Consider the following 21,525-nt stretch of genomic DNA (forward strand, 5'->3'; position numbering starts at 1 on the left):
GTAGTGACATGACATATCAGACTATGAGTTTGATTAGCATGCATGTTTTAGATACTCCTATGTTACATCTTGATTCCTGCACCACTCCTTGGATTACATGGCTCAAATTTCAAGAGCTCTTTGGGGGTATTAGTGAGTTGCATGCACTTCAACTTGACTCATGTTCAACATCTTTGGTACTTAAATCCTTCTCCCCCGTTAAGGAATTTATACATAAATTAAAGTCCATCATATCACTTTTACAATGTTGTGGCAAGGACAAGACTAATGATGAGCGCATCATTTTTGTTCTATTAAATCTTCAACACCCCTTTCAATTCTTTGCTTCCACATTTTATTCCACTATGGATGCTTTAGGCACTGCTTTCACCATGCCTTCTTTCGAGGTGTTATGTGAGCACCTAACATGGGAATAGGCCAATTTGACACAACTTTATTTACTTTTTGGTTCTAAATTACAAGGTTTGGTTGCCTAGTCGTCTACAAAGAAATAAAAGAATAAACAGAGGCACAAAGGTTCACAATTATCGACTAGCTTCATATTCCCATTCACAGAATTTGAAATCTTCATCCTCTTCCAAGGGGTCTTTGTCCAAGAAGGACAAGTCTAAATGTGATTATTGAACCAAGTCAGGACATAATAAGCATTATTGTTATGCAAAACAGATTGGTGAGCTGAAAAATATTCTTCAAAGGAATCGTATTCAACCACCTGTATCTAGTTCATTCTCTTGTACCACTTCAGGACCTGCACATTCTAGGTCGACTTCTATGGCATGTCGTGAAGACAAGATGAAAGTCCATGCTCTCTTTACATTGACACATTTTCAATCCAATGCGTGGCTTCTTGATTTAGGAGCCTCTAATCACATGGCATTGTTCGAGGATATGTTATCTTCTTCAGAGCATCATACGTTTCCACACATTTTGATAGGTAATACCATTTACATGAGTGTTATCGAGAATGGTTCTATTTGTATTGAAAACAATGCATTTAATAATGTTCTTTGTGTCCCTTCATTGTCTTCCGAGATCCTTTACATATTCCAAATTACTTACCATGAAACAAGCAAAACAATTGAGTTCACCCCTAATTCAGTGCTCATTAGAGATCTACATAATGGAAAATTATTGCAGTTTCCAGTGTTGATCAAACATCTTGATTGTACGAGTACTCTCATTTTTCTCCCACTAAGTATGCAATTATATTGGCTAGTCCTAACTCTCATTCATCTAGAGTGGATAAGGTATCTAAGGAGCGGTTTGGTCACTTGAACCTATGTGTGCTTCAAACATCCACTATGGTTGACTTTTGTTGTACCTCCTCCTCCACCTCATACTTCTTCATAGATCAATTTAGTTTAGCAAATTGATTTTTCCCTTCTAGTTTCTACTTTGTGGGATGAGTACTTGCCATATTTTGCAACATTATTTGATACATCACACACACTAGACATCGGGGACATTCTTGAGGATCTTCACTTCATGTTTGATGGTAGCTTGAGTATTCTTATCATTCCGTATTTAGTGCCTCCTGAGGTTGTTCGTTAGGTATCTTCATAGTTATTTGGATTTGATTCCTTTATTTTGGCATCTTTTGATTCAGACACGAGGATAGTTGAGTATTATTTCATGCAACACATCGTGATACTATTGCTTCCATATCCTTTAATGGATTTCCTTCTACCTTGGGCATCAAATTTTTTTCTTCCCAAGGGGAGTCCACATGGTTTGCTGCTCTTAGATCTTCATCACCATTCACCCTCAATCCTTCATCTTTAACATTGGAACTTCTCTTTTACGGGGGGATTCATCATCTCTTCCTCTCTCTCCTATGGGGGGGTATTGATTGCACTTGTGTGGAAAATTCAGTACCTGAGGGGATATCTCGAGTCATTCATGCTTAGTCTTATTTCATTTAATTTACTCTCTCTTGGAGAGGATTTTTCTCTCATTCAATTTTTCTCCTTTTCTCCACTTGTGAGAGTTGCATTGGTTTGTACATGGATACCTAATTAGACCTTGTTATTAGGACCCATTTATGCTTGCATCTTTGCTCGCATTAATAGCTTTTCAACTTGTCCTTGGGTTAATATTAAGGGGGGGTGTTAAAGCAATGAGGATACTATCTATTTTTTTATAATTAGGTCCTTTAATTAATTTATTCATTTAAGCTAGACTTGGGTGCCCTTTCCTTATATTAGACTGGGCTAATAATAGCTTAAGTTATCTCATTCATTGTGATTGTGACACCTAGCACTAGTTGATTTAATATTGCTTTAGGGTTTTGCATCTCAGGATTCATTCATCATTTTACAAAGATTCCCTCATCCATTGTAACATACTATTTTGTACATCAATATAGAATTATTAGGTTGTTGAGCAAATTGTTCTTGCTTGATCTCCATTTTGTGACAAGTGGTGTGCTTGTAGATGATTTATGGGCTTGTGGGGTTGAACCATTAACTTCAACAATAGTCATATTAAGCATGGTATTTCTATCGAAGACTATTGTAGGTATCCCCCCCAAAGTGGATGAGGAGGTTACTTCCTTGAATAGAATACTATTATCAATTATTTGTAGCATGTTTTGAAAAGTATTCTTCCATTGCGTAAGTTGTTTCATTATATGCACTCAACCATGTCCAAAATAATCATCGATGAGAGAGATAATATAAAGAATCACTAATTAAGTACACATATATTATACCAAAGACATAATTATGAATCACTTCCAATGTCTTCCTTTCTCTTGTAATTCTTTAAACACACCATGCCCTGTATTTTTTTTCAGACATGCAATGTTGATGAAACTCAAATCCAACTAAATAATTTGAAAGTCCTTCCATCATATTTTCACTCACCGAGCACCCTGTGTGATCCAATCGATGGTGCAACAAAAACTCATTTGGGTTCAATAAAATTATAAAACCTACATAGTTTTGATGCTCATAACTTAAAAAGAGTCCTTTGCTTCACACCTTTAGCTAACACCAAATTACCACTAGCCAACCTACACCATTTTCTTTTTGAGGTAACATTCACTACATAGTCTATCATCTTAAAGATGAACATCTTATTTATAGCCAAACTCGACATATTAAAAACATCGTAGGATGTTATTACTCTCCTATCTGTGAAAAAACAATTTACCCTTCCTTTGACCACCCATCTAAAAATAGTTGTTATCAAGAAGGAGAACTCGTCTTCAACTATACTCATTGTATTTGGAGCACTAGTTCCTATGAGGAGTCATGTGTTGTGATAAAACTAAGTCAATTAACCAAGAATCATCACCAATAATGTTAAAAAATACAAAGCATCGCTACCATAACCATTAGTATCTAAGGATCTACCAAATGGGTCGTCCTTCATCTTAAACTTGCACTCCTTTATGTGAACTCTCTTGCCACACTTATATAACTTTGGTAGGAGACTTGGACATATCCTTCTTATCCCCACTACTCTTCTTCTTACTCGTTCCACTTTTAACCCTCCCCTTATAGTCAGTGCACTATTAGGGGAACCATTAACGAAATTTATCTTGATTTATTCACTTAAAAAAACCCAAAAGAGTTCTTTTAGTTTGGATGGAAAATGATTAGCACTCATAGTTAAAATTAAATTTTCCTTAAATAAAGTATGAAGCATGTGAAAAAAACACACTTATATCCTCTTCTATCTTGAATCATATTGACATTAACTAACTTGGAATCAAATTAAAGATGTTGAGATGATTGTTTGTAAGATTATCCTCTTTCGTCTTCAAGGAGGGTAACTTTCTTTTGAAGAAAAGGTTGTTTAAAATATTCTTGAACTAATATAGGGCTCCTATCTTCTTGGATACTGAATATAAAAAGGCTCTTTTGATGCACTCATCAATGCAAAATTTGAAATATATTTATAAATAGTACTTCTAGATTTTTTATCCAATATATTTAAATCATTGTCGAATGTACATACAAGTTCCGTTAAATAAGATACTATTATCTATTGTTTTCTCTCTGCTGAGAGGTCTTTTTTGTCGAGTAACAAAGGTAAATTGTGACTAGACAGATGGGTTCAACAAAAAATTTGTAAGGTCAAATAGATATATCCTTGTCAGGTTGAAAACTTTAAAGAGTAACCAAATGGACAATATACTTTATTAATATATTTACCACAATGGTAATGGGATTGAAATAAAGGAAATGGGTAAGATATAATCAGCTATAGTGGGAATATACATTAGGGATACAAAAGTGACACCCTAATACATATGATGTGTTATATATGGTTGTCACAATGAATATGAATATGAGGTTGATGATATGTATAGAGTTATGATTTTTTATATTGTATGATATGCGAATGAATAAGTGTTTAAGGTGACATGATCTACACAATCAATCGTCTTAGAGACGAATGCCATATTTCTAACCAAACTTGACATGTTGAACATATCATTAAAAAATATCACTCTTCCATCTTTTTCTTTTTTTAAAAAAAAAACACCTTATATTGATTGATTATCTAATACCAGTTTTTATCACCAAGGAAAACCTATCCTCTATCATACCCCTTGTATTTAGAGCATCATTCTCTACAAGGAGACATGTGATGTGATGCAACTAGGTTAATCAATCAATAATCATCACCACTAATGTTTAAAAGTGAAAAAGCATCACTAGCATATTTGTTAGTATCTGAGTATCTATTAACCAATAGTTAACAATGTCTAACAAGCATGCAAGATGATTGAAAGCTCGTCCATAGTTCAATTCCATCGTCGTTGTCGTTGTCATTTTTCCCTTCAACTTATTGTTCAAACTTTTTAACATGCATTTACTCTCCGCGAACGTGACTTGACTTTTTTAAATCACGAGATGTTGCTATTGTTTAATATTATTTTTTGTTCACCATTTATGGCTCAGTACTGTAAACAAGAGAGCCACTTTGTTCTCGAAGGAGTACCTACTGTTAGAGTAAAGTAATTAATTAACTTTGCTCTCCTCTTAAGATTTCTCTTTATGCATACATTAGTCATTTAATAATTAATATTTAATTATTAAATGCTCACACCTTAGGGTTAGGTTTTCCTTTTGGTGTTGATCTCCTTTATAAGGATTGATCTCTTGTATTATTCATATTCTTGATTTATTTTTCTCTGATAATACATCTTTTCTTTTTGTCAGAGCCAAAACCCTTGTATTCGTTCTCTCTCTTTCTCTGTGACAGGTTTCTTGCATGCAGGTTTCTTTTGGGTTCTGTGGATTTGTATTTCTCAAATCCTACATGGTATCAGAGCTGGATCTGCTGTAGCTTGTTCAGAATTTTGAAAGATTTTGAGATCCAGGTTTTGGTTGCATCAGATCTGTGTTTGTCTTCTGTTTTTTATTTTGGAATAGGGGGTATTTTTTTTCGGTGCACTTTGAGCCCAAACGGACCTCACCATTGAGCTCGTAGTGCCCAAAAACCCCTATTTCCATATAAAATTCGTCCGATTTGGACACAGTTGCACCAGGAGGCAAATTTTTTTTGGCCCTAGGGCACGACAACCGAGGCAAAATTTTCAAAAAAATCAAAAAAAATATAACCAAAAAACCCCACGGTTTTTTAAAACCGGGCGCAGCCCTTTTTTAAGGCCAGCACCACCGGTGCACAGCCCGGCGGCCACCGCCGCCGGTGGTAACCACCGGCCGCGGCCCGGTCCCCACTGCCGCGCCACCGGCGAAAACCGCCGCCACCCGTGCCGCCCGCACCCCGCCGGATCTAGCTGCGCCGCCTCCGCGCCGCCAGCCCCCCCTGTGCCAGCTCCTGGTCGCCCAGAGGACCAGGGGCCTATTTTTTTTAGCCCTTGAGGGCTATAAGAGCTTATTTGGGCCCTTTAGGAGCAGTTTTACTAAATCGGGTATAACTCGAGCATTTTAGCTCGGATTTTCGAATGAAAATAGGCGTTGGAAAGCTGGTTCCGAGCCCGATCTAAAAGATGGAGATCTTTTTTTCTGATTTTTCTGTTTTGTAGTGTTTTTTGCAAGTCGAAGTCAGAACAAGTTTTTTGCACTCCAGGAGCCATATCTTTTGCATACGGACTCCGTTTTTCAAAAGCGAATAGGCGTCGGAAAGGTGGTTCTGTGCTCTTTCCAGATCTACAGTCTATTTCATCAGAAAAATCTTCAGGTGCTCCAAATTTTGTCTCAACCTGTTATTGCTTTCTATCATTTTCTGGCTTTCAGTTTGTACTGGGGATTAGTTTTTTGCATTGTGGGGGGGTGTTTTCTCTTGCTTTCTGTTATTTACATCAGAAAACTAGAATTTACAAACACCAATACAAAAAAAATCAAACCCCCTTCTGCATCTTCTGTCTAGTTCTGAAAGACCACTTAATAATAATTAAAATTTCAGAGCAGTTGAGGCACAGTTCACATGATGGCAGACAGACCTATTGAATCTCTCACACCGCATAATTACCACACTTGGAAGGGTCGCATGATGACTCTTCTCCAGTCAAAAGGGTTATGGTCCTGTTTGGATGAGGTTCAGCCTCAGTTGACACGTCCTTTTGAGATTATGCAGCACAGGAACAATATGGATCAGGCTATGGGATTGATGGCTTTACACATTTCTGACAGTCTTCAGTTTCATCTTGAGGGTTGTCTCACTCCTCGAGCCATTTGGACCAAGTTTGAGGGACTTTTTGGTACTGTCAACGAGTTCAGAGCTTTGCAGCTTGAGGCAGAGTTAACTTCCTTGGTACCTGATTCATTTCCTTCTATTGAGGACTTTCTGATGAAGTTCAAACAGCAAAGATCTATCTTGCAAGGTTGTGGTAAGACTAAGACTGATACAGAGTGCATTTTCCTGATTCTCTCTAAGCTTCGGGGTCCATTTCAGATCTTCTCTTCGACCTTCTATTCCACCATGGATGCCTTGGGTGCTCGACATGTCATGCCTTCTTTTGAGGTCTTTTGTGATCGTCTGACTCGTGAGCAAGCTAAGCTTAAGCAGTTGGATTCACTTTCAGGTTCACAGAACCAAGCATTGGTAGCCCAGCCCTCCAAAGGAAAACAAAAGCAGAAACCGAAGCCTAAGAAAGATTCAGAGGCTAGTGAGAATCCCTCCAAGCCACCACCTAAGTCTGATTCAAAACCACAATTCAATTCTAAACAGGGCAAATCTTCAAAGTCTGGTGAGTCTTCCTCCAAGACTAAGAAGAAATCAGGTGATCCTTGCAGTTTTTGTGGCAAGGAAGGACATCCCATTTCCAGGTGTTGGAAACGTTTAGAGGCTTTGGAGGAAGCCATGCAGCAGCATAATATCAGTGCACCACAGCCTCCTTCACAGCCCACAGGGAAAGGTCATGCTCTTTCTGCACGAGCATTGTCCTCAGCGTCCACTTGGATTCTAGATTCTGGTGCCTCTCACCATATGACACACACACAGGATTTGGTCACCGCTCTTGCTCCTACAGGCACTCGACATATTGCAGTTGGTGACTCAGCACAACTTTCCGTTCAGGGTTCTGGTACTGTTTCATTGGATGGTGGTTGTCTTCAGGATGTGCTTTTGGTTCCTGACATTTCGACAAACCTTCTATCTGTTTATCAGATTTGCCACTCTGGCTCTGGTAAGACAGTTGAGTTCTCTCCACATGATGTGGTTATTCGAGATCTTCATGATCCTGACTTGGTTGTGGCTACTGGGAGTGTGGATTCTGCATCTCACTTATATAGTTTTGATGGCTTTGAGAGTTCAGACACTGTTGGTTCCTCTCTTATAGCACATGCAGATTCAGTGAGCAGGCTTTGGCATGAGCGTTTTGGTCATGTCAATTACAGATATCTACAGCAGATGAGTACACAGGCACTTGTGATTGGGCTTCCACAGATTTCTTGTACAGATGGTGTATGTCATGGTTGTGTCCTTGGCAAACATCATCGAGATCCTTTTCCTAAGGGTCGAGCCTCTCGTGCTAGGGCAGCCCTAGAGTTGGTACACAGTGATCTTATGTCCTTTCCGACTCCTTTTTTTTCAGGGGCCCGTTATGTACTCACTTTTATTGATGACTTCTCCAGACGTACATGGGTGTACTTTCTTAAGTACAAGTCTGATGTCTTTGACTCTTTCAGGAAGTTTAAGACATTTGTGGAGAAGCAATCTGGACTTTCTATCAGGAGGATACGCACAGATAATGGGGGGGAGTATGTAAATCAGGCTTTCAGAGATTTTTGCACTGAGCATGGTTTACAGCATCAGTTTACAGTTCCTTATACCCCTCAACAGAATGGTGTTGCTGAGAGAAAGAACAGAACCTTACGGGAGATGGCAAATTGTATGATACAGTCTCGAGCTATGAGTTCTTCATTTTGGGCTGAGGCTGTCAATTGTGCCAATTATATTCAGAACCGGATGCCCCATAAGGCATTACGACATATAACTCCTGAGGAGGCTTGGACCCATGTCAAGCCTGATGTTTCTACATTCCGAGTTTTTGGTAGTGAGGCTTGGGCATTTATTCCTGATGCTCAGCGGATAGCCATGGAGAGGAAGAGCCGACCACTCATATTTGTTGGCTACTGTGAGGATGTTAAGGCATACAGGTTGTTTGATCCTGATTCTAGAGAGGTCTTGTTTCGGCGGGATGTCCAGTTTGATGAGTGCTATCCTCAGATGGATTCTCCATCACCAGCTTCTCCCTCATTGCCTACTCCTTCCTCTTCATCTCTTGAGGATTACTTATCTCTTGAGGATGATGTAGATCATGATCCACCATCTCCACCACCACCAGTTGCTCCGTCTTTGCCGAAGTGGGCCCGTGATACTGTTGATGCAGCTGGTTCTTTGGCAGGTGATCCTTCAGATACTCGTCGCACTCGTGCTCAGACATCTGGTTCTAGTCTTTTGAGTCATACCCTTTCAGATGATCCTCAAAAGTTTTCAGAGGCGACAGGACACCCAGAGTGGGATAGGGCCATGGATGAGGAGTATTCTTCTTTGATGAAGAATCATACTTGGGATCTTTGTCCTCTTCCTAAGGGAAGAAAGTTGGTTCGGTGCAAGTGGGTGTATCGTACCAAGTATGCTGCAGATGGTTCTATTGATAAGTATAAGGCCCGTCTTGTTGCGAAGGGGTTTTCTCAGATAGAGGGTATTGACTACTCTGAGACCTTTGCTCCTGTCGCCAAGATGAATTCTATACGCCTGGTACTTTCACTTGCAGCTTCACAGGGATGGACAGTGTTTCAGATGGATGTGAAGAGTGCCTTCTTGCATGGAGACCTACATGAGGAGATCTATATGGAGCAGCCTCAGGGTTTTGTGCAGGACACTTCTTTGGTTTGCAGACTTCGACGTTCATTGTATGGTCTCAAAAAGCCCCCAGGGCTTGGTATGAGAAGATGGACTCCTTCTTGCTTTCCTCGCACTTCACACGCTGTCATTCCGATCACACAGTCTATATTCAGCGTCAGGAGGGTGATCTTTTGATTCTAGTGCTATATGTAGATGATCTCATCATTACAGGTAGCTCATCCTCCATGATTCAGAGTGTTCAGAGAGCTTTGATGGAGCAGTTTGAGATGACCGATCTTGGTCCCTTGCACTTCTTTCTGGGTCTACAGGTTATTCAGTCTTCGGATGGGATTTCCATTTTTCAGGAGAAGTATGCTCTTGATATGCTTCAGCGATTTGGCATGCTTGATTGCAAGTCTGCCCCCACTCCATTTCAGTCAGGTGTTGTTTTGTCTTCCACTTGCTCTACTCCTTCAGTAGACCCCACTTTATACAGGCAGTTGGTTGGCAGTCTGTTGTACCTGACACATTCTCGTTCTGATCTTTCCTTTGCGGTTGGCCTTGTCTCTCGGTTCTCCCATGATCCTCATGAGAGCCATTGGCAAGCAGCCAAACGTATTTTGAGATATATTCGGGGCACCACACAATATGGCATTCACTACTCTTCAGGATCCCCTCACATCATTGGCTTCACTGACTCCGATTGGGCTGGTGATGTCAATGATCGGAAGTCTACTTCTGGCTTCATTTTTTGCCTTGGTTCTGGTCCTATCACATGGTCTTGCAAGAAGCAATCTGCTATTGCATTATCATCTACTGAGGCTGAGTACCGTGCAGCAGTGTTAGCCAGTCAGGAGGTTTTATGGCTTCGGCAATCGATGACAGAGTTTGGGTTTCCTCCAGATTGTCCCACTATTCTTTGGTGTGACAACCAGAGTGCCATTCACATTTCACGCAACCCAGTGGAGCATCAGCGGACAAAGCACATTGAAATCCACATGCACTTCATCAGACAGTTGATTCAGGATGGTTCTCTCATCTTGGAGTATATTCCTACAGAGGAGCAGGTTGCTGACATCTTCACTAAACCTTTGGCATCTCCGCGCTATCTTCAGTTGCGCTCAATGCTTGGGGTGAAGGAAGTTGTCCTTGGGGGGTCTCAGTGAGGCCTTCCTTCCTTCATGTTTTCTTTTCAGCATGATTCTTTATCTCTTTTTGGAGAGGAGTTTTTTCCCACTGGGTTTTCTCCTTTACTCCACTTTATAGAGATTTTCTTGTATTTGGGTACCTCATCAGGCCTTGTTGCCGGGACCCTCTTTTGCATTGTAGTTCCTTTGCTTTCTTCTGCATTGTTTGTAGCTGCATTGTAGCTCATCTTAAGGGGGGGTGTTAGAGTAAAGTAATTAATTAACTTTGCTCTCCTCTTAAGATTTCTCTTTATGCATACATTAGTCATTTAATAATTAATATTTAATTATTAAATGCTCACACCTTAGGGTTAGGTTTTCCTTTTGGTGTTGATCTCCTTTATAAGGATTGATCTCTTGTATTATTCATATTCTTGATTTATTTTTCTCTGATAATACATCTTTTCTTTTTGTCAGAGCCAAAACCCTTGTATTCGTTCTCTCTCTTTCTCTGTGACAGGTTTCTTGCATGCAGGTTTCTTTTGGGTTCTGTGGATTTGTATTTCTCAAATCCTACACCTACATGATCATTATTTGAAGATATTTATTACCATAGTAAATGGTTTATTGTTCAATTGATCAATTCCCACAACTTTGATTTCCAAAGAAATGTAGTTTTATCCACTTAGATCATGGGTTAAAGAGTTCTCTCTTTTTCTATTTTATTGCCTGTACTCACATGCTATCTACCTAATTTGGCGAGCAAACTAAATTTAGCCACTCTCATTTTTCATTTATTCATACTAAAGCTACCAAAAGTATATCATTAATTCTTTTATTTATTAATCAATTATACATTATAATGGTTTTTTTTAGATAAATCAAGACAACTTTTAACAATAGTAAACATTTTCGACATAATAATGGGAAATATGAAATGGAAAATTAACTATAAATAGAAGACATCTAAATCAATAATGAAAATTGATAATATTAGAAAATATTATTATATATGTAACATAATTTTGCATAATATTAATATATAGATACTATTATATCTTATTATATGGTAATAAATATAATTATTATATCTTTGTCATTTCTAATTATAATATTAATATATATAATTTAATAATAAGTATATTATATATGTCTTTGGACGTGTAGTGTCATGGTTAAAACACTTTGTTGGTGAAGCGGCCACCAAGGTTCAAATCCCTATTGGTCCACTGTGCTCACAAGCCTTGTGCTTTTGCCGAACTGTTGCGCTCGAGGATTTGATCAAGTGAAGTGTGGGGATGAGGTCCCCCTTTTGTGGCCTCATCGATTCATAGCTCTGGTTCAAAAGCGTTCATGTGGAACCAGAGGGTGTGTTGTGCAAGCATCACCAATCACGTTAAAAAGTTTACCGGGCATAGTTTCTTTTTCTAAGCATATTATATATTATCAATAATATAATTATAGTTCTATATTATTAACAACTATATTATAAACTAATACTGTCTATAACATACTTAGCGTAAAATTAATATATTAATAATTATAAATAATGTATATTATTTATGACATATCATAATTATACATTGTCAATGACTATATTGTATAAGTGTATTACATACATTAGTAACCATAGTATATTAATTAGAGAAAAAAATGGTTAGTTTTTTACGTAAATTTGTGTAGCAGATTAAGTTTGAAATGCAATAAAACGGTTGGTCAAGATTAGTCGTCAACATAAAACTAAAACCATTTAAAAGCATTATCAAGGAAGATTAGTAAACAAGAAGCTAGGAAATAAACGAAACGAAATGAATACGAAACTTCCCCATGATGCTCCCTTGCATCAGCTATTCCTTGTCATCCTCCTCTGAAAGATCACGTTGCTATGTGGAGTATGCACTCAATTCGAGCACTAGCACAAAAGGGATTTCAAATGGAGGATGGTAGATAGCTAATTAAAGTATGGATGAGGATGCAAATGAAGTGTTAATGTAAAATACCAACTCCAACTAGTGGAAGAGCTAAAAACATCATACAAATCATAAAAAATCTAAGCAAAATAACAATGCATGGATAACTCTTCTCCCCCTAACAATGAAGGAATGATCCCTGTTTATAGAGAAAATGGGCAAATGAAGGGTTGAGATTGAATTGTTCGAGGAAGGGTTAGGATTGTCCGAGGAACTGGTGATCCTCAATCCATGTGCTCCCCTTCAAGCCACTTACATGTTGACAATTGTCAATGAGGGAAGGCTTGAGAGGAGAGGGACAAAGTATTAAATGCTTGAAGAAACACGATGGTTACCATGGGTGGTTAGGTCAAGGTTAGGCTAATGGATAAAACTTTTATCCAAAGGGTAAAGGAATGTGCAAGGGTTAAAGGGTTAGATTGGTCAAAGCCTTTACGGCTTGAGGGGAGTCGAGGGATACCATGGATGGTTGGGTTAAGGGATAAGCCTTTAACCAAGGGTTGGGAGAATGTGCAAGGGTTAAAGGTGGGTTAGGTTGGTCAAAGACTCGTGTGGGTCAACTTGTGGAAGGAAAAAGGCTTTTAATGTTTTGATAAGTGACTCTTCACCAATCCCTTAGTTTAGGAATGTGCAATCACTTAGGGGGATTAGATTAATAATAAGGGTTTACACATGATTAGAAGGAGGGTTGGTGTGTAACTTGCATTTTCTAGAAAGTGCAAGTGGGTGAGGGATTTGAAAATTTAAATAAATATTTATTTATTTAAATGTGAGAGATGGGCTTTAAATAAATGTTAATTTATTTAAATGCAAGAGGGGGGTTAATTAAACAAACATACTTTATTTGTTTAATTAATTATCTGAATTTGGTTAAGTGAATTAAATTGAATAAATTAAATAATCTATTTAATTAATAGGAGAGGAGGGTTAAGGTTAATTAATTAAATATTAATTTAATTAATAGTTAAATAGTGGTTAAATAATCAAATAAATACTAAGTATTCATTTAATTAAATGGACAAATTTGGGTGTCTACAAAGTCAGTTGTTATGCCATTTATCAAACGATGTTTTCTCTCTCCACTATCTTTATTTCCTCTCTCTCTCTCTCTCTCTCATTCTCTCCCTCTTTATCTCTCTCTAGCTATGCATCTCAATTTCACCTCTATCCTCTCTCACTCACACATACACTCCCTATCTCTATCTCTATCTCACCTCATCTCTCTTTTCCTCTCTCTCTATTACTTGTCTCTATCACCTCACTTGTCTCCCACTCTTGCACCCTCATTATATCATTTCCTATATCTTTATATTTCTATATCCCTCATCGCTCTATCTTTCTCAAGCTCTCTCTCTCTCTCTCTCTCTCTCTCTCTCTCACTTTCTCTTTTTATTTCTATACTTCTCTTTTCTCTATCGTTCTATCAACCCCCCTCACTAATTCTCACCCTCTCTCATAACACCTCTCTCTCTATTACTTGTCTTTGCCGCCTTTTTTCCCTCACTCTTGCCCCCTCTATCTCTAACTCTCTCCCTATCTCCATCCCCCTTTCCATCTTTATCTCATTATCTCTACATCTCTCTCTTATTTACTCTATCTCTCCTACTATATACCCCCCCCTCTCTCTCTCCATATTTTCCTCCCTCCCTCCCCATACCCTCATCTATATTTCTATCTCAGCCTCTCTATCTATTTTTCCATCTCCATCTCTACTTATATTTTCCTCTCTCCATCTCTCTCCATCCCTACATCACTCCCTCTCTCTCTCTCTTACCATGTGTAAATATCTCTTTTATCCCCATCTCCATCTTTGTCCCCATCTTCCTCTCTATCTCATTACCTCTCTCTCTTTCACTCTTACTCCCTATATATCTCCCTCTTTCTATCCCTATCTCTCTCTAGATCCCTATTGCGAACATAACATTATCTTGTTGGCAATGGAACTCTCTCTCCCTTACCATGTGTAAATATCTCTTTTATCTCCATCTCCATCTTTGTCCCCATCTTCCTCTCTATCTCATTACCTATCTCTCTTTCACTCTTACTCCCTATATATCTCCCTCTTTCTATCCCTATCTCTCTCTAGATCCCTATTGCGAACATAACATTATCTTGTTGGTAATGGAACTTGATTATCTTCTTAATCTATAACTTTTATTTTAGTTGTTCTTGGATATTGGGCTATCAACTAACATGTTATAATGCATAAATGTATGCCAAAAAAAACCAAAATTTTCCTAATTGACCTTTCACACCTCTTCAACATACCCATTGCACACCAAGGTACAATTGCTAGTATAATTTGTTTAAAGTGTTGTTAGACACATATAAATCACTAAATAAGTTACTATTGTCCATTGATACGTGTCTAGGGAAGACGAGCCAGAACGTGTGCACCCTAACTTCACGCTTCTCAAAATCATGTGGACATTTAAAAAAAAATGAATTTTATAAAACAACTTACTTGTCAAGTCCCCTACTCAAAAACAAAATTTCAAGTCCATATGATCAAATATGATGCCACATCAAGATGCATTTTTGTAAAGGTGTCCAAAATGGTCCCAAATTGTCATAAAATCCATAGTTGTGCACCAAATCATGTTTACTTGTGCGCAGATGTGGCGTCACATCATTGGTTATTTTTTTAATTTTAGAAGTACTCTTTTGGGGAAAAATATCAACATGACATTTTTAGAGCACCACTATTGGTCTCATTTTGTCTATGTACTAGGGGATAGGGACCAATAGATGTACGGGGTCCAATAGTCGTTATAGAAATTGTGCATATAATATCCAGTCTTGCCACACCTTTATACTATATAATGTAAATAAACAATCCACATGTAAATAAATAAATTACCAAATGTTGATCAAAATGGACCAATACTCGAACATAAGAGAACCCATAAATGCTATATAAAAAAGACATAAATACATTAATTAACAAGTGAAATAGATCATTTTTTGTTTCAAATAAAATATCATAGCTATCCAATATAAGTATGTCATATATAAAACAAGATACTCACTTAAACAAGTACTACTAGCATAGTGTAAAAATATTATTCTTATGTGTACAACTATCGGGGTAACAATGCATATGCAGTGGGGTATTTCATATTAGTAATTTATCCTATCACAAATATAAAAGGTGAACACAATAAATACCTTGTTTTTCTCCATGAAATGCGAGGGATTGTCCAAAGATTTAAGTGTTCAACAATTGGTCCCTTTGTGTTCCTATAAGTTTTATTTTACATCATAATATGTTGTTTTTGTGTTCAACTACTGGTCCTTTTGTGTTGGATATAAAAGTTAGAGACAACACACATTTATGATTACTAATAGGTATTTAGTCCATTTAAGTTTCATATAAGTTATATTTTACATAAAAATACGATATTATATTAATTACAAATGATATTTTTTTATTCAACAACTAGGGATTTTTAGATTAAGTTTTGGTCAAATCTTTAAAAAGTCATTTTTTTGACCCTTCGCACTAGACGTGTTATTTTGACGACTTGCATGATGAGTCACGCCTTCAAACCTTAGTTATAGATAGTTAAGTGTCCATATTACATTCCCTAAAAGAAAATGAAGGTCTTACAATATTCCATGTGACGGCTACATGTTGACAAAGTTAGCCCTAACTACAACTAGTCCCTCTCCCCTATAACATGTATTGGCTCCTCTCCCCTACTTAAAGATCATTATTATTAGGTTATAGAGAGCTAACAAGTGATTAGATGGTTGTAACTAAAAATTGAAAAAAAAAAATGATTTATCCTCGTTAGAATAAAGAATTTAAATAGTGACGTAATGGAGGTTGAGGGTGAAAAATTATAAGGGCCCTAAGAAAAAACACTTGCAAAAATATTGTCTCACGTAACAAGACAAGCTAAAGTAAACTCTCATCACAAAAAGTTAGAATTCAAAAATCTTATGTACGAATTACTATAGAAATTTAATGTTTCTAAGTATTAATTAATTAATTTTTACTCTCAATTGCATCCAGTCAAAAAAAAGTCGTCTTCTTTCCCAAGGGGTTCGAGGTAATAGACAACAACGAATTATAGATACGGAAACAAGTCGCCATTCCTGTTCGATCCTTAACGCTCACTTTTACCCAATCAGCTTTTACATCTCAAAATCCAATGGCTAGAAACGCATCGTGACTTTTGCCACGGATCGTAGATAACGAACGGATCCTACGGTCAAAATGGGCGCGGATTTAGACCAACTTGCTATAAAATAGTAAGAGATCCCTCTTCAATCCCGCGCTATTTTGGTGAGACGTTCTATTTGATTTCTTTTGGGGTAAAGCACTTCGTAAGGAGAAGAAAAATGTCTGGAAGAGGAAAGGGCGGCAAGGGTTTGGGGAAAGGAGGCGCCAAAAGGCACAGGAAAGTTCTTCGCGATAATATCCAGGGTATCACCAAGCCTGCCATTAGGCGTCTGGCCAGAAGAGGAGGTGTTAAGCGTATCAGTGGCTTGATCTATGAAGAAACCAGAGGTGTTCTGAAGATCTTCTTGGAGAATGTCATAAGAGATGCTGTTACTTACACTGAACATGCACGCCGCAAGACTGTGACTGCCATGGATGTGGTCTATGCTCTCAAGAGGCAGGGCAGGACTTTATACGGCTTCGGCGGTTAAATGACGCCGAAATTGAAATTGTAAGGGTGGTTTTGAAACAATACCCTAGTAATGGAATTGCTTATGGTGCCCTCAGAGCTGTCAAATGGTTAAATTGCCTTTTCTTTGTTATGTGAAGAATGGACAATATTTGTCAAAATGATTGTAATATGTGAATGCTATCGATTCTGTTTTGTTTGGCATCCAGTGATGTGGAAGATGATTATGATCTGATAAAAAATATAAAAAAAAATAATTTGAATTCAAACGCATAATAAATAGTTGAAAAACGATTCGCTAGCTCATCAAGATTGGCTGCTATAGTTGTTGTTTATGTGAATTGTTGATGCCATGCATGTTTTCATTTAAAAGGTTAAATAGGGAAATCAAGGTTATTTTAAAGGGTTACACAGTCTAAACTATTTTAAAGAATCCGGTGCAGCATTGTTACAGTTGACATTCGATATAATTTGAAAATGTTGTAAATCAATGAGCAAAATCATTACAGTGCCAACTGTTCAATGTTGGATTAAAAAATACGGTAAAATGATTCAACAAAAAAAGTTGTTTGTAATGAATAATTGGCATATATTTGGAGATTGAAATGAATAAATTGTGACGGTAATACTAGTGTATTTGAAAAAATCCTTGAATTCGGATAAAAGTGATCTTTGTGTTTGTAGGTTTGACATCATTTGTAAATTTGATTTAAACTTTTTCAACATGTAAAGTAAACTTTGTTCATGTTTGTAATTTATAATGATAATCTTATTTTAAGAAGAATGGTTTTGGAATTTGTTATTTTAGATATAAGAGCTGGTTTGCTCCATTAATTTTGCTTTTGGTGAGGTTCACTGATTGATTTAATGATTTTGTTACAAGTTAGAAGATAGTACTAACTGTGGATAATGTGAATGTGACTTGAGTTTTGAGGTAATGAAAAATAATGTAGTTAGTGTAGAAGTCACCCAAGAATTGAAGTTTGCTCATATGTTGATGTAGAGTTGAAAGGTGTTTGAACAATGACCAATGGAATGATCCTTTGAGACACTAGTTGTGATATTTTGAATGTTGGGTAGCTTCATTAATGGATTCCTCAATATCCTATTGTTGGTGTTAATTTAATATTTGTCTTTATTGCATGATTTATAAGCTCATTGAGGGAATGCATATTTTAGTTGTGATTATATTAAGATGAAACACAAATACCTTATGTGTGCAAGATTGCATACAATAGATTGAGCTATTGTTTTTGGTCTCTTTATTAAGTTCACAATTTTACATGAATTGAATCTTTTGAGTGCAACTATTAGGAAAGAAGCAAGAATTGATTTTTTTGGGTAAGTTTGTTTGATTCTCACAATAATAACATCACTTGTAACTAGGATATTTGTAGAAGAAATGAGTATTTGCTGTTATTGTTTCAATTAAAGCAAATTGATTGTAGAGAAGTGTTCAAGGTTTTTATTGTAGATGTTGTAAGGGCTAAGTTAATATGGGACAAGGTTGATAAAAATAGATTTGAGATCGGTGAAGTTAGGCAAGTTGATGTGGGGGTGGGGGTGGGGAGCTTGATAAAATAAATTTGAAATTGGTGAAGCTAGGGAAGTTGATGGAGGAGAATAAATTTAAAATTGGTGAAGCTAGAAACTTTTTTGCAAGAGCAATATAATTTGGTCTTCTTTATATTTACAAATATGTGAACAATCCATGTTGTTGGAAGTATAGATCAATTGTTGTTCACTATAATAACATTTGCATTGATTACTTGTGGTTTTGTTTAAGGTCTTGTCTCAATTGACTATGTTGGTTGTAAATTTTAATTTGGGAAGCATGGATTTTAAGTGTTATTTTTGAGAGCCTTTTAAAATTTAGTGATAGTGGTAGTTAAAAACAATTCAAATATGTGTGCCATGGTTATACATATATATATGGTAATAATTGACTTCATTAATAAAAGTATTCAACTTTTGAGAGCATCCCAAAACATCAAAAACTTCCCTTTCATCCATTCTACATCACAAACCCTCCCCCCCCCACAAAAAAATCTAAACAGACACCATAACAAGCTCAAACTATGCTCAAATAAATAAATAATAACATATGCCGAGAGCAATTAACTACAGGTTTAAAAGATCACAAAAGAGAGTTCAACCGAATCAATGGACATACAAAACAAACATAAATAACATAGAGCGTTCAAGCGGAACCACCACATAACTTGACATGAGCTACCTCTACATCAACCTTTCTCTTTCTTGGCCATAACTTGCACCCCACCTCCTACTTAGCCTCCTCCATTGCCTCCCTTAGTTCCTCTTCTACGCGCATCAACTCCATGAAGGTCTTCAAAGCCTCCTACCCATGTCGCGCCAACACCCAAAACCTCTCTTTTAGTTCACCCTCCAACCATCTCACAAATGAAAAAATTATCTGCAAGAGCATCATCATTGACACCTTCAAACATAACAAAGCCTTCTCCAGACACCACACATTCAAAGATGGAGTCCATCTCTAACAAATGCTCCTTCGGCACTAGAGCCTTCATAACCATTTTCATGATGTCCACCAAGCCTTCAAATTCCAATCCCCATGCCGCCAATAACGAATATACATCCAGATTCGTCCTATATCGATGACTAATATGATTAATTCCTTCCCCATTACCAATTTCATGCATCAATTAACCTCTTGTCCTTTAACTAAAAAAGGCCTTTCAATCTTCTATCAGATACTCACCCGATGAAGGGGACCATCTGCCTCTCTATTTTAAATGTGAATCTAGCCTCCATTGCCTCCATTTCCACCTTTGGACCCACTCTCAAGCCACTCTTCAACCAAGCTCTGTGAAAATGCGAATGAGATGCAAATTAAAATGCAAACAAGCCTCAAAGAAGCTACAATAAAAAAGTCGAGGCAATCAACAATGCGACGCCAAAACAAAAGCCATCCGCCAACTCGTACCATCAAAAACCTTGCTCATTAATGTAGATACATAAAGGTACTGTCCTTGTCATGATACCAACATTCTAATCCTACTAATGTGACATTTAATCCACTACACATCAAACCAGTAGGCACATCCGCTACCTTCCTTCTATGTACTTGCCATTATCTAGGATATACACGACCACTTAAAAATCCGCCCCCACCTCATCATTCACAAGATTTCGATAATCTTCAAAATGAGTTACCTTTTCCTATTCAAATGAGGTGGCCCATTTCGACAACACACCCGCCACCTCATTCCCTAACCGACGAACATGAGAGACTCTTAAATCACTAAAAAATTCAAATCATTTTTTATCTTTATAACAAAATTATCTAAAACCCAAGCTCGTTTCTCCCCTTTGATTATCACATTAATTATAATTAGAGAATCTCCTTCTAAATGTAAATTAGAGAAACCAAGTTTTAGGCCCCATTCAATCGCTAGTAGAGTTGCCTGAGCCTCCGCCTCATTATTTGTTCCCCTATCCAGTCGTTGAGCAACTAGTGCTAATATATTTCCTTTCCAATCTCTAAAAACCACCCCTGCCCCTAAGACACCCATATTGCCTTTAGAAGCTCCATCAAAATTTGCCTTAACCCAACCTTCGCCTGGGGGTGCCCATTGTACCATATTTTGTGCAATAGGAGGGCAAGAAGACGGATCACCCCGTCTAGGCCCATGATTGGGCCTATGCCATGGTAATATATTTAGGACACTACACATCTGGTATTAAATGAAAGGTAAAATTCTTATATAATGATAATTTTACTTGTTGAAATGACATATTAAATACAAATGCTTGATCCAATTTAATAGCATATACTTGTCATAAAAAACCAAATCAAAACAAAATTCCAAGCACTTGATTTGTAGGCGCAAGGAAAATTAAGAAACAAGAAGTGGTTTCCAATACTATGAGTTAAATTACTTAGTCAAGAATTTCAAATCTTTTTCTTCTTCTATTGCTAAGAACTTTGTATCATACTTAGATGTAAGAGATCTAAGTACTTTCTTCACTACCACCTCATCTTTTATTTCTTCTCCAAGCTCTCTAATGGTGTTTGTTGTTTCATCAATCCTTTGAAGACAGTTAACAATCTTCTCATCATCTCTCATCTTCAAGCCCTCAAGTTGTGCTCTTAATGTCTGCAACTTGGCTTCCTTGACTTTAGCATCGCCTTCAAATATCTTGTGCAACTTATCCCAAGTTTCTTTGGCAGAGGAGCAATGCATGACTTTAACAAACTCATTATCAGATAACCCACCAAGAATGACATTTTTAGCTTTAGCATTGTACTTATATTCCTTCTTAGCATCTAGATTAGTAGGGGGATTATTAGGGACTGTATACCCATTCACAACCAACTTCCATACATCACAGCCTAGAGAGGACAAATGGGTTTCCATTCTTCTACTCCAAAAAGCATAGTTGACACCATAAAACATAGGGGCTTTTGAGGAAGCAGATTCATTTCTTGCCATTATGAACACTTGACAGGATCTACCCAAGCTAGAGAATTCTTTGACA

General features: G+C 37.3%; 1 protein-coding gene across 1 annotated transcript; it reads left to right on the top strand.

Moving 5' to 3' along the window:
• Positions 1-16,638: 16,638 nt before the first annotated feature.
• On the top strand, positions 16,639-17,208 carry LOC131054144 (histone H4). Its single transcript, XM_057988604.2, has one exon. It carries the CDS (start codon positions 16,715-16,717, stop codon positions 17,024-17,026), a length of 312 nt encoding a protein of 103 aa, XP_057844587.1. The 5' UTR covers positions 16,639-16,714; the 3' UTR covers positions 17,027-17,208.
• Positions 17,209-21,525: the final 4,317 nt, after the last annotated feature.

The sequence above is a fragment of the Cryptomeria japonica genome, chromosome 9 (assembly GCF_030272615.1).
Source record: "Cryptomeria japonica chromosome 9, Sugi_1.0, whole genome shotgun sequence".
NCBI classification, from domain to species: Eukaryota; Viridiplantae; Streptophyta; class Pinopsida; order Cupressales; family Cupressaceae; genus Cryptomeria; species Cryptomeria japonica.